Below are 24,978 nucleotides of genomic sequence, written 5' to 3'. Positions count from 1 at the left end.
ATCTTGAAATCTGAGATTGCAATATCTACAGCTTTATTCTTCCATACATAGTATAATGTCATGTGTAAATAATGACAGTTTAATTCTTCCTTTCCAATTTGGATGCCTTTTATTTTTTTCTTGCCTAACTTCCGTGGCTGACTTCCAATTCTATGCTAAGAAATGTAGTCACCCTTGTCTTGATCCTGACCTTAGAGTAAAAGCTTTTAGCTTTTCAAAGTTGGAATATTATTTTAGCTGTGGGTTTGTCATATATGGCTTGTGTTGTGTTGAGGTACATTTCCTCCATATGCACTTTGTTGAGAGTTCTTATCATAAATGAATGTTGACTTATGTCAAATGCTTTTTCTGCATCTATTGAGATGATACAACTTTTATCTTTCATTTTTTTTAATGTGGTGTATCACAGTATGTCACATTGTTTTGCAGATGTTGAACCTTTCCATTCCTGAAATCAATGCCACTTGACCATGATGTATGATCCTTCTAACGTATTTTCTAATTTGATTTGTTAATATTTTGTTGAGGATTTTTGCATGTATGTTCATAAGGGATATTGGCCCGTAATTTTCTTTATTTTGTGGTATGCTCTGGTTTTGATATCAGGGTAACTGATGGCCTCATAAAATGACTTTGGAAGCTGTCATTCCTCTTCCATTTTTTTTTTTTTTGGAAGAGTTTAAGAATAATAGGTATTAAATATTCTTTGAATGTTTAGTACAATGCACCAGTGAATTCTGATCCTGGACTTTGTTGGGAAGTTTTGGATTATTATTTAATCTCCTTACTAGTAATTGGTCTATTTAAATTTTCTACCTTTTCATGCTTCAGCCTTGCTAGGTTATATGTTTCTAGGAATTTATCCATTTCTTGTAGGTTGTCCGGTTTGCCTGTGTGTGACTGTTGTCTCTGTTATGATTCTTCATATTTCTATGGTGTCAGTTATAACTTCTTTTATTCTGATTTTGAGTTCTCTTTTTCTTCATTAGTCACCAATTTCATCTTTTTGTGGAATGAGCTCTTGGTTTCATTGATCTTTTGTCTTTTTAGTCTCTATTTTACTTATTTCCACTCTGATCTTCATTATTTCCTTCCTTACACTAACTTTGGGTTTCATTTGCTCTTCTTTTCCAATTCTTTAGGTTTAAAGTTAGGCTGTTTGGGATTTTTCTTCTTAACGTAGGCCTGTATTGTTATGAACTTCTCTCTCGTAACTGCTTTCGCTGCATCCTGTAGATTTTTGCTATGTCCTATTTATGTTTTCATTTGTCTCTAGGTATTTTTTTTTTAATTTCTCCTTTTTTTCCTTCAAAGGTCCCTTCATTTCTGTAGCATGGTGTTTAATCTCCACATTTTTGTGGTTTTTCCAATTTTCTTCTCGTAGCTGATTTCCAGTTTTACACCATCATGGTTGAAAAGATGTTTGATGATTTCAATCTCGCTAAATTTACTGAGATGGTTTTGTGGCCTAGCATGTTATTTACCCTGAAGAGTGTGCCGTGTGCACTCAAGATGAAACACATTATGCTGCTTTTGAATGTAATGTTCTATATAGATCTATTAAGTCCATCTGGTCTAATGTGTCATTTGAGGCCAATGTTTCCTTACAGACTTTCTGTATGAATGATCTAATTATTAACAAAAGTCCCCTCCTATAATTGGATCGCTGTCTCTTTCTCCCTTTATGTCTGTTGATATTTCCTTTAAACATTTTGGTGGGTTCATTAAACATTATGTTGAGTTCATATACATTTATAAATATTATATCCTCTTGCTGGATTGACCCCTTTATCATTATCTATTTAATGCCCTCCTTTATTTTCTGTAAGTCTTTAAGTCTATTTTGTGTGAATATAAGCTACCATAGCCTTCTTTTCATTTCCCTTTGCATAAAATATATTTTTTCATACCTTCACTTTCAGTCTGTGTGCCGTTACTTTTGAAGTGAGTCTCTTGTCAGCAGCATACGGAAGAGACTTTTTTTTTTTAGAAGCCCATTCAGTCACTCTACATCCTTTGGAGAACTTAGTTCATTTACATTTAATTTTAATAGGTATGTACTTACTGCCCTTTGTTATTGTTTTCTAGCTGTTTTTATAGTTTCTGTTCTTTTATTCTTCCCTTCTCTCTTCCCCCGATGTCTGATAACTTTCTTTAGTGTTGAGATTCCTTTCTCATTTTGTGTATTCATTGAAAGTTTTTGTGGTTATCATGAGGTTCAGATACAACATCGCACGTATATAATGATGTGTTTTAAGTTCATGGCAACTTAAATGTGAATACATTCCAAAATTCTACATTTTCATCCCCCTCTGTTAATGTTTTAGGTTTTTTGTCACATTTTACAACTTTTTATGTATTCCTTAGCTAATTACTGTAGTTTTAGTTAATTTTACTATGTTGGTCTTTTGAATTTCATTAGTTTTATAAATGATTTACTACCTTCACTATATATTTACCTTTTCCACTGAGATTTTCACTTTCCTATGTTTTCTTGTCATTAATTAGTGCCATTTCTTCTTAGCTTAAAGAAGTCCCTTTGGAACTTCTTGCAAGGCTGGTTGGGTGGTAATGATGTCCTTTAGCTTTTGTTATATGAAAATTCTCTCTCTCCTTCAATTCTGAGTGGCCGGGTACAGTATTATCGGTTGCAATTTTTTTGTACTTTGAATATGTCCTGCCGCTCCCTTCTGCCTTGCAAAGTTTCTGCTAAGAAACCTGCTGATAGCCTCCTGGGTTTACCTTGTGCGTAAACAAGCTGTTTCTCTCTTGCTGCTTTTAAGATTCTCTACCTTTAACTTTTGACATTTTAATTATATCTTGGGGTGAAACCCTCTGGATTCTTATTTGGCACTCTCTGGGATTCCTCGATGTGGAGGTCTGTTTCCTCTGCCAGATTAAGGAAGTTTTCAGCCATTATTTCTTCAGATAAGTTTTTCTGCCCTCTTTTCTCTCCTCCTGCGGCTCCTATAATGTGAATGTTACTTTGCTTGAAATTGTCCCATGGGTCACCTAAGTTGTCTTCATTTTTTAAAAAATCTCTCTCATTTTTGCTGCTCTGTCTGGGTGAGTCCCATTGCTTTGTCCTCTGGTTCACTCTCTGACCTCTTCTGATTCACCCAGTCTGCTGGTGAACCCCTTTAGTGTATACTTCAGTTATTTGTTCTGCTTCAGCTCTCCGACTTCCATTGGGTAGTCTCTTATGTTTTCCATCTCCCTGTTGCAGTTCTCACTGCGCTCATCCATTCTTCTCCCAAGCTCGGGAGGCATCTTTATGACCACTGCTTTGAACTCTCCATCAGGTAATTTACTGACGTTGCCATTTCATTAAGGTCTTTTTCTGAGGTTTTGTCTTGTTCTTTCATTTGGAAGAGAATTCCTCTGTCTCATCTTGCCTGATTTTCTGTGTGTTTTTTTTTTTCTATACATGAGGCAAAACAGCTACCTCTCCCAGTCTTGAAGAAGTGGCCTTGTGTAGATGACCCCTGAGGCCGAGAAGCACAATCCCATCCGGCCACCAGTGCCAGGTGCTCCAGGGTAGTCCCGAGTGTGGGCTACTCGCACCTGCTGGCTGCGGGGAGGCCGGGGCTGTGGCACTGAGAGGCATGGCACTCATCTGGCAAGGTGGCTGCAGTTATGGCCAGGGGAGGACAGGACGCCTGCCCAGCTGGCTGTGGTGCGGCTGTGGCGTGGAGTGATGGGGCATGCCCAGGTTACAGGAAGATTGCCAAAATGGCTAACGCCAACACTGGCATTAGCAAAGTACAACAGGATTGCAAAATGACACCTGTCCCAGAAAGGTCCTGCTTCTCTGGCATTCACTTCAGGAATAAGGGGGTCAGTCTCCTTTCGGTATGGCCCAGATGCTTCTCAAAGTGCAGCTTTTGTTCTGGGTCCCAGGGTGGGTTGAGTGTGCGTGCAAACCCTTTACGGGCAGGTCCTCTGTTCCCCGGTTTTGTGGTTTTCCTGGACACAATCCCCATTGTTTTACATTTCGGCAGCTCATCTCTCCGGTGCAGAACCCAACAACTGAGGTGCCCGATGTGTGAAACATTCCCTACTCCTCAGGGAGAGTCCCCACAGTTTTGAGATCTCTCCTGATTGTGGCTGCCGCACTGGGGATAGGCTGTTTGGTGAGAGCATGTCTCTGTCTCTTCTACCCGTCTCCATGCGGCCTCTGTCCTCTGTTTCCAGGACTTTTCCAGAGGAAATTATTCCACATGTAGGTGTGTTGTGTCTGTGGGAGGTAGTAAGTTCAGGACCTCCCTGCACCTGCATCTAGCCTAAAACACCCCTATGGAGTACCCCGTTTCCTCTGTAACTCCCCACAAAGATGGCACCGGGCGGCAGAACCCACATGTCAGCCGAGCGGTTCCTGTTTCAACAGGACCGTACTGCAAATAATTGGCTGCGTTTTCTTTCATCTCACCGAAACTTGGAAAATATCCTGAACTGCTGCAATAAATGGTAACACGTTCTTTCTAAAAGCCATTCCACAGTCGGTACAGATTCTACTTCTTCTACGCCACCTACGTTAGTAACCTGTAAACACAGAGCACAAAAGCATGACTTTATTTCCTTAAAACAAAGATGCACAATTTTCAAGGACTTAGGCAACCCTGGGTTTGCCTCATGACTACTTGCCTTGATCATGAGGCCTGTTCTGTACACGACCTCCACCACTTCGTCTCTACCCAAACTTGGTTTCCCGTCCCACACGGCTTCCATTCTTGCCATTTTTCTAATGCTATTTCTTGTGCTCCGATAGAGAAAGAATACGAGAAACTTCCTCACCTTGACGTACTTTTCACAGATGCCTGTTCCTTTCAGTCTCAAAATTCTCACATTTTCTATACAGGTAGTATTTATGAGCTCAATTTTAACTACAGGGGTAGAGTGGTTCCAGAGGGGCTAATAATCCCATTGCCAAGATACCCCATTTTGACATTCGAGAACCACAGGACTTTCTTTCCTCAAGGAATTCTCTTCCAAAGAACCCCTCTCCCCCATGTGAATGGTAGCCTTTTCTTAAATGTCTTCTAGGAATAAAAGTATGCCTATATCACCACATACGTATTTACGTGCATACTTTTGTTTATATAGAAGTCGTTCTTTCCATTTTCAGTTGGTAATACGCACGGGGCATCCCCACACGTGCACCTACAGATTTGTTTCCTTTGGATGTGGCCCCGCCCACACGTGCTTACAGTGTAGCCCGGAGGCTGGCGCCACAGACACTAAACAAACGGCCCAAACAAGTAACAAGTTGTACCATCACAACTTGTGATCAGCATCAAAGCGCTATTTGAGTGTATTGGGGGAGTGAGGTTTCTACCTCTGGCAACGAACTTTCTGACCAACCTGAGAAAACAGTTTTTTCTTTTATTATTATAATTCCTATGATGTCAGCAAATCCCTGTAGTCTAGTTTTCTTTAAACACACACACACACACACACACACACACACACACACACACACACACACACACTTAAGGTATTTGAGATAAAATTGAATCCCCAAACCTAAATCTCTAGAAAAAAGAAAAGGAACCTCGCCATTAAAAAGCTTTCTCCCAAAGAGGATCTGAAACATAAGCTACTTCTCAAATGGCCAGGTTTGTCTGAAACACACACAGATATTCTAAATTGAATAATATTTTTCCATTATGACTCTCCAAGCTGAGCACGCCCGCCCTCTGTTACCTTGGAGACAGATGATGCTGTAATAATCCAGAATTCTTTGCCATGTCTAGCTCTGTGAGCAGAGACCACCTGGAGGTCATACGGATTATAGACACCTTTACGATTTTTCCGAGAAAGGCAATATACAAATTCTCCATCATCTTTTAAAGGTTCCTGAGGTTAAAAAAATTTTAATTAACTTGATCAAATTAAGTAGTAAAATGGATGAACAGGTTACTCAACAAACTGAAACGATTTTAGATGAAAATTAAGAATAATATCCCTGAGGAAAGTTAACATCAAACTGTGTCCAACCAAAGTTCAACAAGATCGATCTTATGAAAGATTTAAAATACATAATTTTCATTCTTACGGCGTGGTGAAAAAACATTCACGAAAACTGATCTATGTGCTCACTCATGCGTGCTTATTCACACAAAGAACTTGGCAACATACGTTTTACAACACGCTCCACCTTCAGTCTATCTTCCAACACCGGAAGCCTTTTGAGCACGTTAATCATTTATTTTGTTAATGACGGTGGCTTAGTATTAGAGTAACAGTAGCTAATATTTGTTAGGTAAATAATTTGTTAGGTAAATAATAAATATTTAATGAGTAATAACTTTCATATATGTTATATTAATAACCACGAGAATTTAATTGCTTGAATTTTTTAAATTAACCATGGACGATGATCGTTAAATAGATGCAGAAATTACTAGTTTGAGAAATTAGGTCATTTGAGAAGAGTCACAAAGACAGGCAGGGGCAGGCTAAGATGTGAGCATGTGTCTGACCAAACCCACACTCCGACACACTGCAATTTACCCTAATGCCTGCTTCTTTTTTACCTGGCATTATTGAGAAATCAGCCCATTCCACATTAAGAAAAAATTCTAAGTGAAATTTCTTTCTTCTAGCTTTGAACATTTTTAACTTTCACTATGAACCCTCTACAAGAAAGTTCAAGTTAGTCATTCCTGGATAATTAAAATTTATTATTAAAAAAATTGTAATTCAGTGATGCCTTCAGAAGCTATCGAACTGAGTAAACAGTTTCTAATTACTGGAATTTAAAATTCTGGATCCGGTTTTACTTCTTAAAAAACCGTCTTCCCTTAAGACCCTTCGTGTTCCTTCTCAATGTCTCAACCGTTCCCCTTTCTTGTTCTGACCGGACACAATGCATCCCTGGAAACCTTAAGAAACAAGTCTACAAACCGCGAGTCAACGTTAATAACTCAGCTCTGGGTGGCCACGTGCACGGTGGCGGCTGTGTTCCAGTTACTGGGCCACTCGAGGCATTTCTGTTCTAATTATCGTTCAAAAAGTTAAGGATGTTAGAACCTTAACGCAGACACGACTCTCCCAATGGGTCGTGTATGTAATTAAATCATCCACGTACGAGAAGCACAGCATGTTCCAATTAAATATTGTCTTTCGATTAAAAACAAGTATTTGTTTCACATTCTCAATCCTCTCTTCACATACACGCGAAACACACCTTGTCAGTGAGTCCAGGGGCATCCAGCTCACGGACAGCTTTGTGAAACCACGGCGCCCACCGTCTGCCAGGCACACGCCACGCGCATTGCCTCATTTCCTGGCCACAGCTCCCTAACGTTAAGTACTATTATTTCCGCTTCAACATCAAAGAAGCTGACGCTCAGAGAGGCCAGGAACTTGCCCAAAATAACGCCGGGAGCGTACAGATAGAGCCTCACACCCGGGAGACTCCGATTCCATCATGCGTGGTGCTTGCCTTTAACGTTAACCCTGCCTCCGACAACGATCAAAAGAGCACTCATCCTCCTGGTGACAGCCTAGAGCAGGGCCAGCAAACCACGGCCGGGCCCACGCGCCTGTTTCAGTAAATGAAGACCCCCTGGAACACAGCCACACCCACTTGTTGCTCCCGCACCACGATGACAGACCTGAGTGGTTACGACAGAGGTCAGGGGGCCCGCACAGCCTAAAATATTTACCATGTGGCGTTTTTCAGAAAAAGGGAGGTCGGCCACTGGTCTAGAAACACCGTTCTCAATTGTGCGTCAGAATCACCTGGGGCAGCTTCATAAAACGCGGATCGCTGGGCTCCACCCCCAGAGTCTCTGACTCACAAGTGGGGGCTAGAGAGGGGACTGTGGATTGCTAAAAAGCTCCAGGGGACACTGATGCTGCTGGCCTGGGGCCTGCCATTTGAGCGCCCTGGGTCTCCGGAGTAGGACGAGAGGGTCCTGCCGAGTCTTTCATCTTCTGTAATGAAGGAGGTCACAGGAGGCAGAGTTACCAGTGCTTGTCGCTGCCTGGACTCCCCGGTCACGTGACCCCGGACATGCTAGAACTTCCCCGAACAGGAACGGATAAGGACATACACAGATAATGAGACAGAAAATGGGGCACGAGCAGTAAGGGTGCAGATACATGCTACAAACACAGGTTAGGATTTCTTCTTAAATCGCAAAATAACTGATAAACAGGAACATAAGAATAGATTCAAATTTCGGACACATGTCGTATCTGTTTCTCCGTTCTTGGAATAAGTGAAATGAAAGGATGCCCCACACTTTCAGGTTTTGATTGTTTTGGTTTTGTTTTTTTTTTTACATCCAACACTTTTATAAGCATGTACTATGAAATCATGATTGTTAATTTGATGTTAATGGGATATTTAATTTTGATGTAATATGTGCAGTGAATGAAATAAAGATTAAGATACACTTTCAAACAACAACTTTTATAGCACAAGACTGAATAAAACAGAGTAATACCTTTAGAATAATCTTCTGAACTGCAAGTTTGGAGCTTTTGTACTCCAAACAGCGCTGCGGTAACATTGTTTGCCAGCCACACTTTTCTCGTAGCCTTATAATATGTCTTGTCACATCATCATCCTCCGGTTCTGGTTTACAACATTAAAAAAAAAGATCTAATACAAGTGTGAACATGGGCATCACTTAGGGATAATGTATACTACTCCAAATATTTCTACACGGAGAAAACATTTTGATGGGAACTTAAAAGTTTACACAAAGGCTCTATAATTGGAAGAGAAAAAATAGCTTAAAATTTACTTTTAACATAAGCTGGAAAGAAGGAATAATATTTTTCCACCTAAGAAAGGTATCGCAGAAGCCCTAATTCTGCAATCACACGGTTGGTGGCGCCAGAAGACACCGGAACAGGCGCCAGTTAGAAGGTTTTCTTAACAGAAGCCTATGCTGGGCTGGGAAAGAAGTGATGACCACCCACGGTGGGAATATGCTTCCTAAAGATACCCATCCCACAGACACCTTTGAGACCTTTTTTTTCTTGATCTCTTAGCGGCTAAAGATTCTCTCCTTCTGGAAACGTTCCTGTTGCTTCGTTTGTATCTGCCATGCCTACAGGTTGTCCCTCTTAGCCCTTAAGCTTTTCTTGATACATCACGGGAAGGGAAGCAATCCCAACACCATGCTGGCAAAACCGGCAACGCTATGAAGTTGTTCAAGATTTCTGGTCCTCTTGCGGCCCCTGGGTGGCTCAGTCGGGTAAGCGTCCGACTTCAGCTCAGGTCATGATCTCGTGGTTTGTGAGTTCGAGCCCCGCGTCGGGCTCTGTGCTGACAGCTCAGAGCCTGGAGCTGCTTCAGATTCTGTGTCTCCCTCTCTATGTCCTTCACCTGCTCTTGCTCTGTCTCTCTCTCTCAAAAGTAAAGAAATAAACATTAAAAAAAATTTTTTTTTTAAAGATTTCTGGTCCTCTAGGGATGCCTGGGTGGCTCAGTTGGTTAAGCAGCCAACTTCAACTCGGGTCATGATCTCACACTTCGTGGGCTCGGGCCCCACATCAGGCTCTGTGCTGACAGCTCAGAGCCTGGAGCCTGCTTTGGATTCTGTGTCTCCCTCTCTCTCTCTGTCCTTCCCCAGCTTGTGCTCTCTCTCTCTCAAAACATTTAAACATTTAAAAAAAGATTTAAAAAAAGATTTCTGGTCATGTAGAAACAACAAACACCAGCTGATCGAAACAGGGTCTCTGCTAAGGATTAAGGGAGACTTGAACTGTTATGTAAAACAGCATCAGGACAGAATGAGGGTAAGGTACTGCAAAACCCCAAGAGTCGGTTCCTCTTTAAACCTTGTGCCCTTGGCCTCGGCCTCGTCTGGGCCCTATCCGTTGCTGAAACACAGAAAGAAACTTAAAATTCTTAACTGACAAGACGGCTAGTTAATATTAGTACAAACAGTGACCGGCACAAGGGACCAAGACGTAAGGAATAGAGACGAGGGTACAGAAACACCTACTGACCAAAATCAAAGGATATGGTTATGACCTAGGAAAATAGATCAGAGAACCTATCAGAGTCCAGAGATAGGACCGTTTCCAAAAGACAATCTAGTAAGTGAAAAAGATATTTCAAATCAATAGAGGAATCATTACCTGTTCACAAATCACAATGGCAAAGTGGTTAGCCACTTGGAAAACTATGCAGTTATATGCAAGTGTAAATTACACATGGATTACAGAAGTAAATGTGGAAAAGAAAATGACAGAAGTATTAGAAGAAAATATAGAATATGTTCCTGAAAAAGAATGTTAAAAAAAAATAATAATAAATTGGACTTCTTCAAATTTAGCAACTTATGTGCAAAAAAGCCACCATCAATAAAGTTAAAGCATAATTAACAGGTGAGAAGAAAATGTTTATAACCTATGTAAGAAGCTAAGGATTAACGTATAAAATATTTTAAAGCGTATTTTAAATAATACGTTTAATTAATGTATAAAATATTTCAGTAAGAAATAAACATTCTGATACAAAGGTGAACAATTTATAGGAAAAGACAAACAGCCAGTAAACACACTAAAAAATGTTTAACCCACTTAGTATTCAGGAAATCACACTTTAAAATCATAATGAAAAATCATTCTCACCCATCAGACTTGCAAAATATTAAATTAGAAAATATCAACTGCTGACCAGCGTATTCCTTTTTTTTTTTTTTTTTCCAGTGTATTCCTTTTTTTTTTTTTTTTCCAGTGTATTCCTTTTACGCAATATTGTAAAAGCACACGTCCATTCTTGGTGGCTACCTGGCAGATTTAATGAACTGATGGAGGCCGTTGGGGAATGGAAGCGATTTAGGGCAAATTAAAAAAAAATGATTTTCACAATCAATAGTAAATTTAAGGAAAACATACAGCCTCCAAAAAGCCGGGGGGAAATTTCTGTCGAAAGCCAGATTAATTCAGAAAATCACAGATATTTACTAAAACGGGACAGTAGTTACACACCTTAACACCGGAGTGTGAGGCCCCGCCCTAGCGTGCTGGGTGCACGGTACGATCCCAGACAGCAATTCTTTACATCAGAAACAGAAGATGAGCCTGCATCCCACTTTCGCAGTGAGTCACAAATCCGGGGACCAGGGGCGCCTGGGCGGCTCAGTCGGTTGAGCGACAGACTCTTGACTTCAGCTCAGGTCATGATCTCACAGTTCGTGAGATTGAGCCTCACGTTGGGCTCTGCCCTGACAGCACGGAGCCTGCTTGGGATTCTGTCTCTCCCCCTCTCTTTCTGCCCCTTCCCTGCTCACGCACGTGCGTGCCTTCTCACCATTTCTCTCAAAACAAATAATCACGGAACTCAAAAACAAAACAAAACAAAACAAAACAAAAAGAATACGGGTACCAGAAGTCACGTCAGGAAATTGTAACTTTCAAGAGAGAGCCTTCCAGAGAAAAATCATGAAACAAGAAAAAGAGAGAGGGAGAGAGCAGCATAAAGACTACATTAACTGTGCTACGTAGACACAGCACAGCATCTTCTGTTCTAGACACAATAAAACCTCACCAGCGAGCATGGAGGCTGAGCTTCTAGTTCCCTCGCCTTCTCAGCTCACAGCCTTGAAGAGGCACTACCACAGGACAGAATCCTCGACAGCAGCGACAGTGAAGACAGTGGCGAAGAAAAGTTCTGGCATCTTAAGGGGAAAATTACATTATCTTCAGAATGAAAATAAAACTTTTCTTTTGAAAAGTTTAAAACGGAACTGCTGCCTTAGAGTCAAAGATGTAAGTGATGATACCATCCCGCCATGTGAACATGTCGTCATAATGAAAAGCCGCCAGGCAGCCATACTGCCACTGAGTGCTACGTGAGCTCCGAGGCGGGACGCCGCTGCACTCTAGGGGCCTCGCTGAGAGCTCTAAGAGACTCACAGAATGCGTGTTTACCTAAGGCTCGAGACGGGCAAAAAGAGAAAAGAGGGCAACACACAAAAAAAGAGCAAAAGAGTAAATTCCAAAGGCACACGTCAGCAAGAATCATCTCAAAAAGACAGGTTACAAAAGGTTACAATAAAATGTCACGTAGGCATAGACTTTAACACTTCCACTGAAGCGTGACATCCACGGAGAAGCACACACGGCACGCGTAGGTAGAGGACTTCGTGCACAGCAGTCAGGAAGAAAGTGACATCAGCCGTCCTAACGTCCCCCCTGAAGCCCTGCCCTATTACCATTCCCGCTTCGACCCATTCCCACAGAAGTACCGCTCGCTGATTTCTAAGATTAGAGATCAGTTTTTCCTAGCGTTTGTTCACATAACTGAATCGTACCGCATGTATCCTTCTCTGTGTGACCTTCCCACGCACAAAATAACGCATGTATTTAATGGATGTATTAGTTACCCACCAACGTGTAAGTAACTGTCCTAAAACTTAGAGGTTTAAAACAAGAAATGTTGATCATCTCTCAATTTCTATGGGTCAGGAATTCAGAAGGAGCTGAGCTAGGTGGTTCCAGCCCAGATTCCCACGAGGGCACAATCAAAATGTCGGCCAGGGTGACAGTCACCTGAAGGCTCCGGGGCGGGAGGATCACTTTCCAGGACAGCGCACTCGGGTGCCTCAGCTCTTTCACTGCGTGGACCTCCCTGCAGGGCTGCAGTGTCCCACGTGACACTGGCGACCCCCAGAGAGTGAGCAGAGCGACAAAGCAGAAGGCACCGCTATGCCTGGTCACACACCGTCCCTTCCACCACACCGTACTTTGTCGCTTCCACCATACTGCTTGGTTAGAACAGAGGCTGTGAGTCTGGCCTTCACTTAGAGGGAGAAGAGCAAGGCTCCACCTTTTGAAGGAAGGGGTGTCAGAACAGATGTGGACAAATTTTTAAACCACCATGATGGGTGAATATAAATGGAGAAAATGCATAAAACCGTAAATGGAAACGAGTCACCGATTTCAGAATAACTGTTCGCTGGCGTGAACTGTAACTGGGGCCAGAGAACGGGCAGCAGAAAAGGGGAGTGCCTTTCGCTACACGTGCACCATGTCACCCCTGTACCTGCTTTCTACTGCTGCGTAACAAGTTACCACAAACCGGGTCTAAGACGACACACCTTCAGAGCCCCACGGTTTCCCGGGTCAGGGATCTCGGCTCAGCGTCTGCAGGGCTGAAACAGAGATGTCGGCTGACCAGGCCCGCATCTCGAGACACGCTAGGAAGCGATCCGCCTCTAAGCTCCCCTCGGGTGTTGGCAGAACCCGTTTCCTTGTGGCTGCAGGACGGGGGTCCCCATTTTCCTGCTGACTGTTGGCGGGGTACTCTCGTGAGCTACTTGCGATGGGGCCCCGCCCACAACATGGCAGTTTGCCCCTTCGGTGACGGCAGTGTGGCATCTACTACTGCCTCTGGTCTCTTTTACAGGCCCATCAGTAGGGAGGGCTTGCCCAGGAAAAAGGGCCTTAACTACATCTCAGAAATGCCACACGGAATGACCTACTTCTGGGAGCAAGGCTCCATCCCGCTGGGGTCCTGCCTGCACTCGCAGGGAGGGGACTGCGGAAGCACGAACCCCCACACCCACACAGTGGGCGCCTGGGTGGCTCGGTCGGTTAAGTGTCTGACTTCAGCTCAGGTCACAATCAATCTTGCAGTTCGTGGGTTCGAGCCCCTTGTCGGGCTCTGTGCTGACAGCTCAGAGCCTGGAGCCTGCTTCGGATTCTGTGTCTCCCCCTCTCTCTGCTCCTCCCCTGCTCATGCTCCGTGTCTCTGTCTCTCAAAAATAAATAAACATTAAAAAATAAATAATAAAAAAAAAATAAAAGAATGAAGCCTGTTTGTGTCAGGCCCGGAAATTTAAGCTTCAATCGCTTTACAATTAATCTGCCCTGGACTGTGGTATGTCAGTAAAATATAGAAAAGTTTCCTTTTCCTGTCAAACTGAAAGTATTAATACAAATCAGAATTGGAGGCATAGAGAAAGTACAAACTGGAGAATGTCAGTAAGAAATTCAGTTTCAATGAATTACTTAGTTGGGGACTTAACCTCTGTGTCAGACGAAGACACAAAACTATTAAATATAATGATACTATAAAATTTTACTGAAAGGGTAAGACAAAAGCACACAACTTCATTTTCTTCACACTTCTCTAACCATAACCTTCAGGGATTGCTCCTAATTAAGAACATAGTCAGTGAACCATCTGTCAATTTTTTGATCTATTGATATTTTAGGTTTTCAAGGATTTAAAAAAACCCAACAATTCTAAGCAACCCGAATTCAGTAAGACTGTTTCTTCTAAAATCAGTGTCCTACTTAAGCACATAAAACCACAAAATAATCTGAAAGAACGTAGTGTCTTCTAAACAAGCCGGGTCTGCGATGCTACGTACCTGTCCTATCGTACGACGCAAGCCTTTTCTTCTTAACTTTTGGACAAGCGTTAGTTGGGCCCTTTTTTTCCTTTGATACCTCTTTCTTCTTATGAGGAACTGGCTTTGAAAGCTCCTGCAGAGTTCTACTTTCTTGAAGGTACTCTGAAAACAAAAGCATCATTAACTGAGAAACCAGCACGCGCCATACACGACGGCAGGGCCCGCTACGTGCCGGGCCACGCAGGAGATCACAGTGCAATCTCAGCCTCTAAGAGCACAGGCTCCGGGTCAGACGGCCCGAGCTCCACGCGCCGTTCCGAGCTTCCCCGCCCAGTCCTGCGATTTTCTCTGTGAGGAACCGTCCCCCTCCCTTTCCTCACCTGGGAAACGAGGACCGTTCCAGGGAGAACCTCGGAGGGCGTTAGAGGCTGAAGCCGTTCCTACGCTTAAAGCGCATGGTAAGTGCTTACAAAGGCCAGTATTAACTTTATTGTTACAATAAACCTTTAAAATGCGAATGCGCCTGTGAAATCTACAACAAAAGCTTTTTTTATTAACTGCGGTTTAGTAACAAGGCCAGAAACAGATACAAATGCAGAAAAGTCACATTCGGCCAATTTCCCAGATTTCCTTCTATGACTCACCTGACCGGTGGGATCTCAGCATGAAGAAGGCAGAAATTACTGAAAATGCACTTTTCGAAAGCAAACAAATTATACACGTTCTCCTTGATATGATGAAAATGCATGTAGTGTGGTGAGCCTCCAGTTAAGTAGGGAATAAGGTACGGTAACTACACACAACACAAAAGGAGCACAAGCGACACAGCCGGTAAGTTCCGTTTCCACCCAAGTCCCAAGTCAGAGGAGACAGACAGGCAGACAGAGAGAGAGAACATCCCATCTGTAGAGTCAGAGACCACACACCCACCCGGCCGGAGGAATCACACGTCGAGGAGGGTAAGGACTTTCACTGCGGCGGGGACAGGGCTGGGGAGGAGAGAGGTAAGAAAACACAAGTACCGTCCAGGGGGCCACGAGAACGTCTGTGGGAAAGAGCCGTGAAACCTTCCCTTCTCCCCAACATCGAGCCCAGGAGTTTCTCCCACTCCTGTGCCTTAACTGAAACCCGGTGATCTCCCAGACGTCACGCACACGCGGCCCTCTCAAGCACCGGTCGGTGACAGTCCTGCACCCCGCGTGCCTCAAGCCTGGAAAGTGGGCTCGTTTTCGTCCCCGCTCCCACTTCCACTCCCGGACCATTACGTCTCACCCCCTTAAACAAGACCCTACGCCCGAAACTCATGCCTTCTCACTACGTCCTACTCTTGCACAGCTCACGGACATCCACCGATGAATCTGGGGCCCAGGCTCCAGCGAGGGCCAGTTTCCCCAAATCAGACCCGCCATCTTTCTGGCGTCTGATGCAACACCCTGGTCCGCTCCCTGAACGTCCTCACCTCTAGCCCGATCACAGCCCAGCACCTGCCGTCACCTGCCTGTCTCCTTCCTGCACACTTAACGCTCCCAACGTCACGTTTTTAACTTCACCAGCACCTCCAGTTCATGGCCCCATCACTGACGACCCATCATCCCTCTGTTTATTCTCCTCTTTCTCTCTATCCAGCCGAAAGTATGTCGCCAACACGCTGCACCCTCACCGTCTTTTGATCTCATCTCCGTGGCAGAGCAGCGGCCCTGGACGAACCCAACTCTGCGTGCTCGATGTGCCCACGTCCCGCAGCCCAGTGCCGTCACACGAAGGCCCACGACGAGTGGATCGGTAACTCCCGAAGGTCACCTTTATTGATCACAACCTGAAATCCCCGTCTGCCTGGCTGACTTGCCCTTCTGGCTCATCAGTGGCTAGAATTCCTCCATGCACCTCAAACCTCTGAACCTCCACCTTCCGCTCTCTGCTCACCTGCTCTCCATGCCTACTTCCCGGGGAACACAAAGGCACCCGGCGGGAATTCTCTCAACGTGCCACGACTACGCAAGCCGACGAACCACACCTGCGCCCGTCTTTCCCTCCTGTCCCTTCTGACTTAAACAAGGGGGGGTGTGTTTCTCTTCCCATCCAAACCAATCCTTTCCGCCTTTTGCCCACACCACCCCCGCGTGCCTACACTATTAACGATTCTTCTCTTCCTCTGTGTGTCCAGCTCCCAGCATGAATCACCTCGTCCTAGACCACACTCCCCTCCAGTTGACCGTCTCTATCTTGCCTTCCGTCACAGACTTCCAGAAAGAGCTGCACGTCATCGGTCTTCTGTTTCTTCATCTTCTGCCACTTCTCTCTCTCTTCTGGGCAGGTTCTGGGCCTCCACTCCCGCAGCGCTCCTGCGACTGACCCCTCGGGGCTACTACTTCAGGGCACCCTTCCAGCCCTCACTTTACTCACCAGTATCGATACTTCCAACCTCTCCTTCCTTTTTAAGCTCTAACTGACAAAGAACATCAGGTTGGCTTCGGGCGCCCAACACGACGATTTGGTACGTGTACATATTGCAAGATGATCACCACAAAGAGTCTAGCTAACATTCATCACCACGCGGTCACAATTTCTTTTCTTGTGATGAGAACCTCGAAGATTTACTCTCTTAGCAACTTTCAAACTTGCAAGACGGTATCATTAACAGTCACCATGCTGAACATCACATCGCCACAACTTGCTTATAACTGGAGTCTGTACGTCTGACCACCTTCACCCATTTCACTTGAGTCTTCGTGTGTGCGCGCGCACGCGCGCGATCCTTCCTAAAGGTCTTTCAACTGTTTATCCTTTCAAAGAAACATCTCTTGGTGTCATTAATCTTTCCTATTGTCTTTTTAGTCTCCATTTCATTTATTTCTGCTCTGATCTTCATTATTTCCTTCCTTCTACTGACTTTTTTTCTTTTCTACTTCAAGTGTAAAGTTAGATTGAGATTTTTCTCACTTATCGAAGTAGGCCTGTACTGCTATGAACTTCCCTCTTCTAACTACTTTGCTGTATCCTGTAACTTTGCTATGCTGTATTTAGATTTTCATTTGTCTCAAGGTATTTCTTTGATCTTTTCTTTGGTCCTTAGTTGTTCAGTAGCACACTGTTTAATCTCCACATGTTTCTGTATTTTCCAGTTTTCTTTTTGTAAATATTTCTAGTTTTTTGTTTTTCACCATTGTGACAGGTAAGATGCTTGATATGATTTCAATCTTCTTATAGTCATTGAGACTTGTTTTGTGGCCTGCTGTATGATCTATCCTGAAGAATGTCTGTCCCACGTACACACATGTCCCATGTACACACGCGTAGTCTGTTGCTTTTAGATGAAATGTACTACTACATCTGTTAAATCCATCTGGTCTCACACGTTAAGACCAAGGTTTCCTTATTGTTTTGGAGTGTGGGTTTTGTTTTTGTTTGTTTGTTTTGTCTGGATGATCTAACCACTGATGTAAGTAGGATGTTAAAGTCCCCTGCTATTACTGTTTCGCTATCTATTTCTATTCAGGTGCTCCTATGTTCGGTCCATATTTACAAACATTATATTCTCTTGCTGTATTGAACCCTTTGTCATTATATATTGACGTCTCTGTCTCTTATTACAGTCCATTACTACCCCAGCTTGCTTTCTTCTGGTTTCCATTCACATGGAGTATCTTTTTCTATCCTTTCATTTCAGTCTGTGTGTGTTTGTGCAACTGAAGTGAGTCTCCTGTAGGCAGCATATAGACGGGTCTTGTTTCTTATCCATTTGGCCGCTCTGTATTTGTTGTTTGGAGAATTAGTGCATTTGTAGTTGAAGTAACTAACGATAGGAATGGACTTAATGCCATTTTGTTAACTGTTTTCTGGTTGTTTTGCGATTCCTTTGTTCCTTCTTCTCTTGCCCTCTTCCTTTGTGATCTCATGGTTTTCTATAGTGTATTCTTACATTCCTGTCTATCTTTTGTGTATCTACCATAGGTTTTTGCCTTGTGCTTACCATGAGGCTTACATAAAACAACTTATAACAATCTATTTAAGTTGATGGCAACTTAGGTTTGAATGCATTCTAAAATTCTACACTTTTCTCCTCCATCCCACATTTTTATGTCTTTGATGTTCACAATTTACTTTTTTATCCTGTGTATTCATTAACAACAATTCGTGGTCATAGTTCTTTTTGCTACTTTAATCTCTTAACCTTCATAAGTATTCTGCATATAAGTGATTAACCCACCCCCCCTTTACACTAGATTATTCTGACAGACTGTGGATGCACCTCACTACGCTCTCTGATCTGTGGGACAGGTGGCCCGTAAGAGCTATTTCTCCATTTGTAACAGTTCAGCAGGACTCACATGTGCGAGCCCCATGGTCACCGGGCCCAGGAGGTCAAAAGGGGTCTCCTGGGTGGCAGACAAAAAACCCAGGGTGCCAGACTAGTGCGCCAGCTCCCCGCCCCAGGAGAGTCCAGTGACCCAGAGTGGGATAGAGGAGAGCACCCCCCACCAGATGTGCCCACTGGGCTCTGTCCCCCGAGGGTATCTCAGTGGGCCCTCATATGTTCACCAAAGAAGCCTGCCCTGTAGGCTGAAGCTTCAGGACAAGACAACAGACCCCTTTCTCAGAAGGACTGGGGGTCTCTTCCAGTCTGCTGAGTCTGTGCTGGGCCCTGGGTGGAGCCAGGTAAGAACTCCACACTTATAACAGTTCTATGGGACCTGCAGTGTAAGCCCCTCTGGCCACCGGTCAGGCCATCTAGAGGTTCCCCCAGGGCAGCAGCCACGAAACTCAGGGCGCCAAGTGAGTGTACGTGCTCCTTTCTTGGAGATGCTGGGGCTCTGGAGCAAGGCACAGGGAGAGGGTCAGGACGGTACCTGCCAGTCTCCCTCTTTGGACAGCATTTCAATAGGGCCCTGGATGTCAGAAGCCTGACTCTCAGAGCTGAGCTTTAGGATAATCTGATGGGCCTCGTTCACTGAAAGGCTGGGAACGTTTCAGTCATTCGCTCGCCTGCCTGTGCGCTAGGCCCTGGGGAGGGTGACCGCTAAGTCCTTTAAGAACTGTTTCTCAGTTCCCTGTAGCCTTGTAGGTGTCCTGGATCAAAGCCCTGGACTCCAAAGCTAGCTGTCTGCGGGGCTCATCTCTCAGGGATAGGCCTTAAAAGTTGGGGTGCCCCGTGTGGCTCGGGGAGAGGCTCAGGACCGGGAGTCCCCTCCTGGATGTGGGCTACGGGGCCGTGGGCGGGGATTACGGTGAGACTGTGCCTCAGTCTCTCCTACCCATTTTGATGGGGCTTTTCCCTTCATTCCCCAGTGTGCAGGAGTCGATGAGCTCGGTTTGGGGTGTTTTCCGGCGGAAACGGTCACACACGCAGCTGCATACTCGGTGTGCGTGCAGGAACAGGGAGCCCAGGGTCCCTTCTACGCCGGCCGTCTTGAACCGGGACCCACTCCTTCGTTCCTGGTAGTTTTTTCCTCTGGCTTCTGTGACACCACGTGCTCATCCTCTCGCTCATCATTCTATCTGGCCTGGCTCTGACCGTCCCCACGTGTCCACTACAGCCACCCTCCTTTACCCGGGTCATCGCTGCTACGGTTCTTCCGTCCCGCCTCCGTCTCACTTTGTACGCTCTCCTTCGGGAATCTCACCGCATCCACGGCTTAAGTTGCCACCCACATAACTACTCCAGGTACATCGTCTCTGCCCTGGCTTCTCTGAGCCCCAGACACATATGTCCGGTTGCTTGCTTGACATCTCCCGGAGCGTACCAAAGGTATTCAAATTCCACGTGTCCCAAATTGAAATCACAATCTGCTCCCGGCCCCCACAGACCGACCCGTCTTCAGGGCTCCCTGTCTCAGAGAACAGCACCACTATTCGTTCGATCAGACAAGCCAGAAACCTAGCTCTCACCTTTGACACCACCTCTCTCTCTCACCAACCCACCACCCTGACTGATAATCCTACCTTCAGAACAGCCAAAGCCTCGGGGCGCCCGGGTGGCTCAGTCGCTTGAGCGTGCGACTCTTGACTTCAGCTCAGGTCATGATGCCAGGGTTGTGGGATCGAGCCCCGTGGCAGGTCCTGTCCTGAGCATAGAGCCTGCTTAAGATATTCTCTCTCTCTCATTCTCTCTCCCTCTGCCCCTCCCCCTGCTTGTGTGCTCTCTCTCTCTCTCTCTCTCTAAAAATAAAAAAAAAAAAAAATGGAGAAAAAAAAAAAGACTATCCAAAGGCTCCCTGTACCAATTCTTATTCCCTTCCAGTCTATTCCTCAATCTGCAGCCAGAGTGATCTTTTCAAAGTAGAAATCTGATGTCAGCTCTTTGTTTAGACCCTTGCCATGGCTTTTGTCTTCGCAAGATAATGGCCTGAATCCTTAACACAGCCGACAAGCCGTTACTTCGCCTGGCCCCTGTATTCCTATCCAGCCTTGTATTTCTGCCCCCCGTTTACTGAGGAAAGTGACGGAAGGGTCACGGCTCTTCTACTTTTCACTCTGCTGGAGCGGAAGCTTTGCCAGCCCTGCGGACACTTAGCTACAAGGCCCAGGCACTCTAGGAGCGAGACAAGTACCGACGTGGGGCCGGGGAGGTGCCAGTTAGATGTCTCCATGTGATTACCTCGATTTTAATTTTTAGTTTTCATAAAGCAGGAAGCATAAACAAGTAAGAGAGGCTTAAGGTTGAACCGCAACAGGGTAAACAGACGCCGTGGGCAACGAGAGGCAAAGCTAAAAGCAGGCCAGCTGGCACCAGGTGGTGCGGAGTGCCCCACGGATGCTGGGGACCACGGCTCAGGGAACAGAACCCACACAGACAAGGGTGCGAGAGCGTCCTGCAAAAAGGCTTACCAGTCCGAGAGGGAAAGCAGGGAAAACCGGCAATTAAACTGAGTAGCGCTGAAGTTTGGACAACCCGGGAGCAGAGAAGTGGGAAGGGCGGAGGATACTGGTATCACAGAGGCTGCTGGAGGGAGAAGGGGGCCATGGATGGAGACCAAAGAGCAACCTTCATAAGGTGAGGACATAAAAGAGCTGTGGACAGGGCGCCCAGGGGGTCAGTCGGTGAAGCGTCCGACTCCCGACTCCGGCTCAGGTCGTGATCGTTCGTGCATTCAAGCCCTGCGTCAGGCTCTGTGCTGACAGCGTGGAGTCGGGAACCTGCTTCAGATTCTGTGTCTCCCTCTGTCTCTGCTCCTCCCCCTCTCGCCCTCGGTCTCTGTCTCTCTCTCAAAATAAAAGTTGAAAAATTAAAAAAATTTTAATTTATTTTACATATGGTTAATGGCAGAATTTGAGACGAGCAGAAAGAAGACTGAACCGACGGAGGCGTGTGGAGGAGTAATCAGGGCCCCCACAGACAAGAGCGACAAAGGAGGTCACGGCACAACCAGACGTACGGGGGCCTTCAGGGAATGCTGAGCCAACTTTAGAGTCCTTGCCTCACAAAAACCCCCAAAGTTACAGAAACGTCAGATCTTCTCGGTGGTGGCGGTGAGATCACTGTTGTTATTTTGATTACGATGACAGCATTTAGATTATGTCCCCTTTAAGAGGCAAGCTCTCTATCTGAAGATATTACCAACTGCCAAGACTAATGAAACCCATCAAGTACCAAACCTCGTATTTTGAAAGTGAACTAGTATTTCAGCGTACGTTACTTGTTTTCTCAGTTTACGCTATTGAAATTTCTTCCCATCTCCGTAAAAGAAAACATAAATTGACATGCCTGGATAGTAATCTTGATAGATTTCTTCTGTCTGTCCTGACTTCAAGGCTCCAGAAAACGTTTCAAGTGTTTTATATTCTAAGGTTTCCTTTGCTGCTGCTTTAGCTGGCTGAGTCTCTGATGATGTGTCGTCTCCATACTCCTGTTCCTCGTATTTCCGAAGCCTGATGTGACAAAGAAAGTCAGATGGCGTGGTCGACGTCCTCTAGGACTTGACGCTTAAATCTTTATACTATACAATGTAACACCTATCCTTTCAAACCATTTTTGATAGACCCTCTAAAAAGTAGATCTGAACAAGGAGAGGCTATCTAGTTAAATGCAAAAGAGATCTGATATTATTGTTGAAATTTTAATGCTGGAAAGGACTTAAGAATCCTCACCTCACCTAAAAGATGAAGAACTGTTACCCGATTAGCTAGCGGCAGAGTGAGGTCAGAATACAGTTTCCTGGAATTCAGTACCCTTCGTTATAAAACAATCACCCACAACCACACTTATTGAGATTCAAACCAAAACCTTTTCACAATACATTAGCCAACTGCCTGTTTGTAAACGCTGGAAAACCTTTTCATAAGAACCGAATCCACAATCACTGCCCACAACTGACTTACACCACAGACCGTGTTTTTACGAGGCGGGGGAAATTCAGGGTTCTGTAGATCCTCACATACTGCTCGCTGGGAAACAGTAAGTACCAGTAGGGTAAATGAAAACACTTAGTCACCTGAACAAGAAGGGAAGTTCCTCGCAAAGACGGAGCACGACCTCTCTATACTTGCTCATGGATACTTTCCTTAGGTGTTAAATCTTGAGTGTTTTGAGTCCCCTTAGTCTAAAAACTCCTTGAACAGTCTCCTCTTCATTGAAATGTCAGTCCGTACCCTCTGTTCGTTTTTTATACTGAATCGCATGCCACTTTCTTAACCACGCTTAGTTCTTCGTGCACTTTGGGTAGTAACCTTCTGCCATTTTATATGTGCTGAAGAGGTCTTCTGGTTTGGTCCTCTCACTTCCTTGATGAAGTCTTCACAAACGTAAGTTCTTCACTTTAATATAAGCTAATTTATCTACCTTTGTCTTTATGATTTGTGTTTATTCTTAAGAACTCTGCCCTTACTCCAATCTTGACAAAATTCTTGTACTATTTCCTAACAGTTTTAAAGTTTTGCCTTTTACAAGTCTTATACATCATATGTTGGTTCTTAAATCCCCGAGTTTTGGGTACGATGTGTGGGGCAGGCCCTCCCCTCCACACTCCCATAAGGATCTGTGATGCCACAGCACCATTATCGAACACCCCCGTCCTTCCCTTCCCTGACCTGTAAAACAAGTCCGTGTTACTCAAAATGTATATACCATTATCCACATGTTTCTTTATTTGTATTGGTTTCTCCTTGTTTCTGTATCCCAGTGCTTTAATTGCTAGAGTTGCGACAGCTGTAGGGTAAGATTCCCAACTTTCTTTTTCTTGAAGAGTGCTGACACACTCGTGGCCCTTTGCTTTTCTATACAAATTGTGTTGCATTCTTAATTATATTTTGTAACTTCCTCCATTAAGGTCAAACATATAATTTCAAAAATGATTTTTTCCAGGTACTGGATTTTTCGTTACAATTACAAATGGTAGTTATGATTTATTTACATTTTCAATCTATCGCTGGAATGAAATTCACTTACACAAATTGATTTTAATCTAGCAGTCTTGCTAATTTAAATTCACTTATTAATTATGAAACTTTGTAAATTCTTTTCTACTTTTTTCTAGACACCATTTATAAATGATTACGGTTTCTCCTTTTTTAAACTTTTCGGCTTTCATCTCCTTTTGTCCTCGGTTTTTTTTTCTTGTCTTACCGCCCTAGGACCTTTTATAGGCTGTCACATAGAAGTGGCAATAGCAAATATCCCTGTCACTTTTCTCAACTTACAAGGAACACTTTTAGCTCTTGACCATTAAAAATATTTGCTTCAGATTTTTGGTAAATGCCCCTAATCATGTAGTTTGCTAACAGTTTTTTATCATTAACAGACAATGCATGCATTTTATCAAATGCTTTTCTTCCTTTGATCTATTAATGGTAATTGGTATCGATGCATTTTCTACTGTTCAACTAACCTTGCATTTCTGAGATGAGATACTCAATTTGATCTTGGTGTATCATCCACTTTTACAAGCTGCTATAACCTGTAGGTTACAGGTTAAGTAACCTGTAACCTATAACACATTTAGGGTTTTTTACTTCTCAGATTGTGAATGAAACTGACTAGGAAGATTATGTCCTAACTCAATTTAGGGACTATCTTCTCTTTTTCTGTTCTGTGGAAGAAGTTGTGAAAGACTGGACTTATTTTTTCTTGAATTTATGTTAGAACCTGTAAACCTGTTAGAAACTCAAACTCTGCCAATCTGCCTGAGCCTGATATGTGTGGTCGGGGTGGGGGTGGGGGGTTTCAGTCATGATTCATAATTACCAATGTGACAATTTTAGTGGATAAAAAGTTCATCTTCCCTATTACCTATTGAGCCTATTTTGTTCATACCTTTCCTAAAAATTTGATATCGTGTTTCAGACTAACTGCCATTGAACAGTTAATTTACTCATCTTCTCTGCAGATCTTCCTGTACCCACCTAGGCCACCCCCACCCCCACCCCCAGATGTGCCTGTTGGCCATCTGGATGTCTTCTTTAGAGAAGTGTCCATTCATGTTTTCTGCCCATTTCTTCACTGGGTTATTTGTTTTTCGGGTGTGGAGTTTGGTGAGCTCTTTATAGATTTTGGATACTAGCCCTTTGTCCAATAGGTCATTTGCAAATATCTTTTCCCATTCCGTTGGTTGCCTTTTAGTTTTGTTGATTGTGTCCTTTGCTGTGCAGAAGCTTTTTATCTTCATGAGGTCCCAGTAGTTCATTTTTGCTTTTAACTCCCTTGCCTTTGGGGATG

At 44.2% G+C, this 24,978-nt stretch overlaps 1 protein-coding gene across 1 annotated transcript in view; it reads right to left on the bottom strand.

Moving 5' to 3' along the window:
* The window catches only part of DNAH14 (dynein axonemal heavy chain 14), a 328,550-nt gene that overhangs the window by 278,731 nt on the left and 24,841 nt on the right, over nucleotides 1-24,978 (bottom strand). The window contains exons 5-9 of the mRNA XM_047848102.1: nucleotides 22,033-22,196; nucleotides 14,349-14,492; nucleotides 8,457-8,587; nucleotides 5,704-5,856; nucleotides 4,430-4,542 (exon numbers count right to left, since the gene is read on the bottom strand). Of these exons, the coding sequence (XP_047704058.1) occupies nucleotides 4,430-4,542; nucleotides 5,704-5,856; nucleotides 8,457-8,587; nucleotides 14,349-14,492; nucleotides 22,033-22,196 (705 nt within the window). The remainder of the gene's footprint in view (nucleotides 1-4,429; nucleotides 4,543-5,703; nucleotides 5,857-8,456; nucleotides 8,588-14,348; nucleotides 14,493-22,032; nucleotides 22,197-24,978) is intronic.

This window comes from Prionailurus viverrinus, unplaced genomic scaffold (assembly GCF_022837055.1).
Source record: "Prionailurus viverrinus isolate Anna unplaced genomic scaffold, UM_Priviv_1.0 scaffold_53, whole genome shotgun sequence".
Lineage (NCBI taxonomy): Eukaryota > Metazoa > Chordata > Mammalia > Carnivora > Felidae > Prionailurus > Prionailurus viverrinus.
The sequence above is the reverse complement of the archived record's forward strand: the minus strand, read 5'-3'. Positions and strand labels throughout refer to the sequence as shown.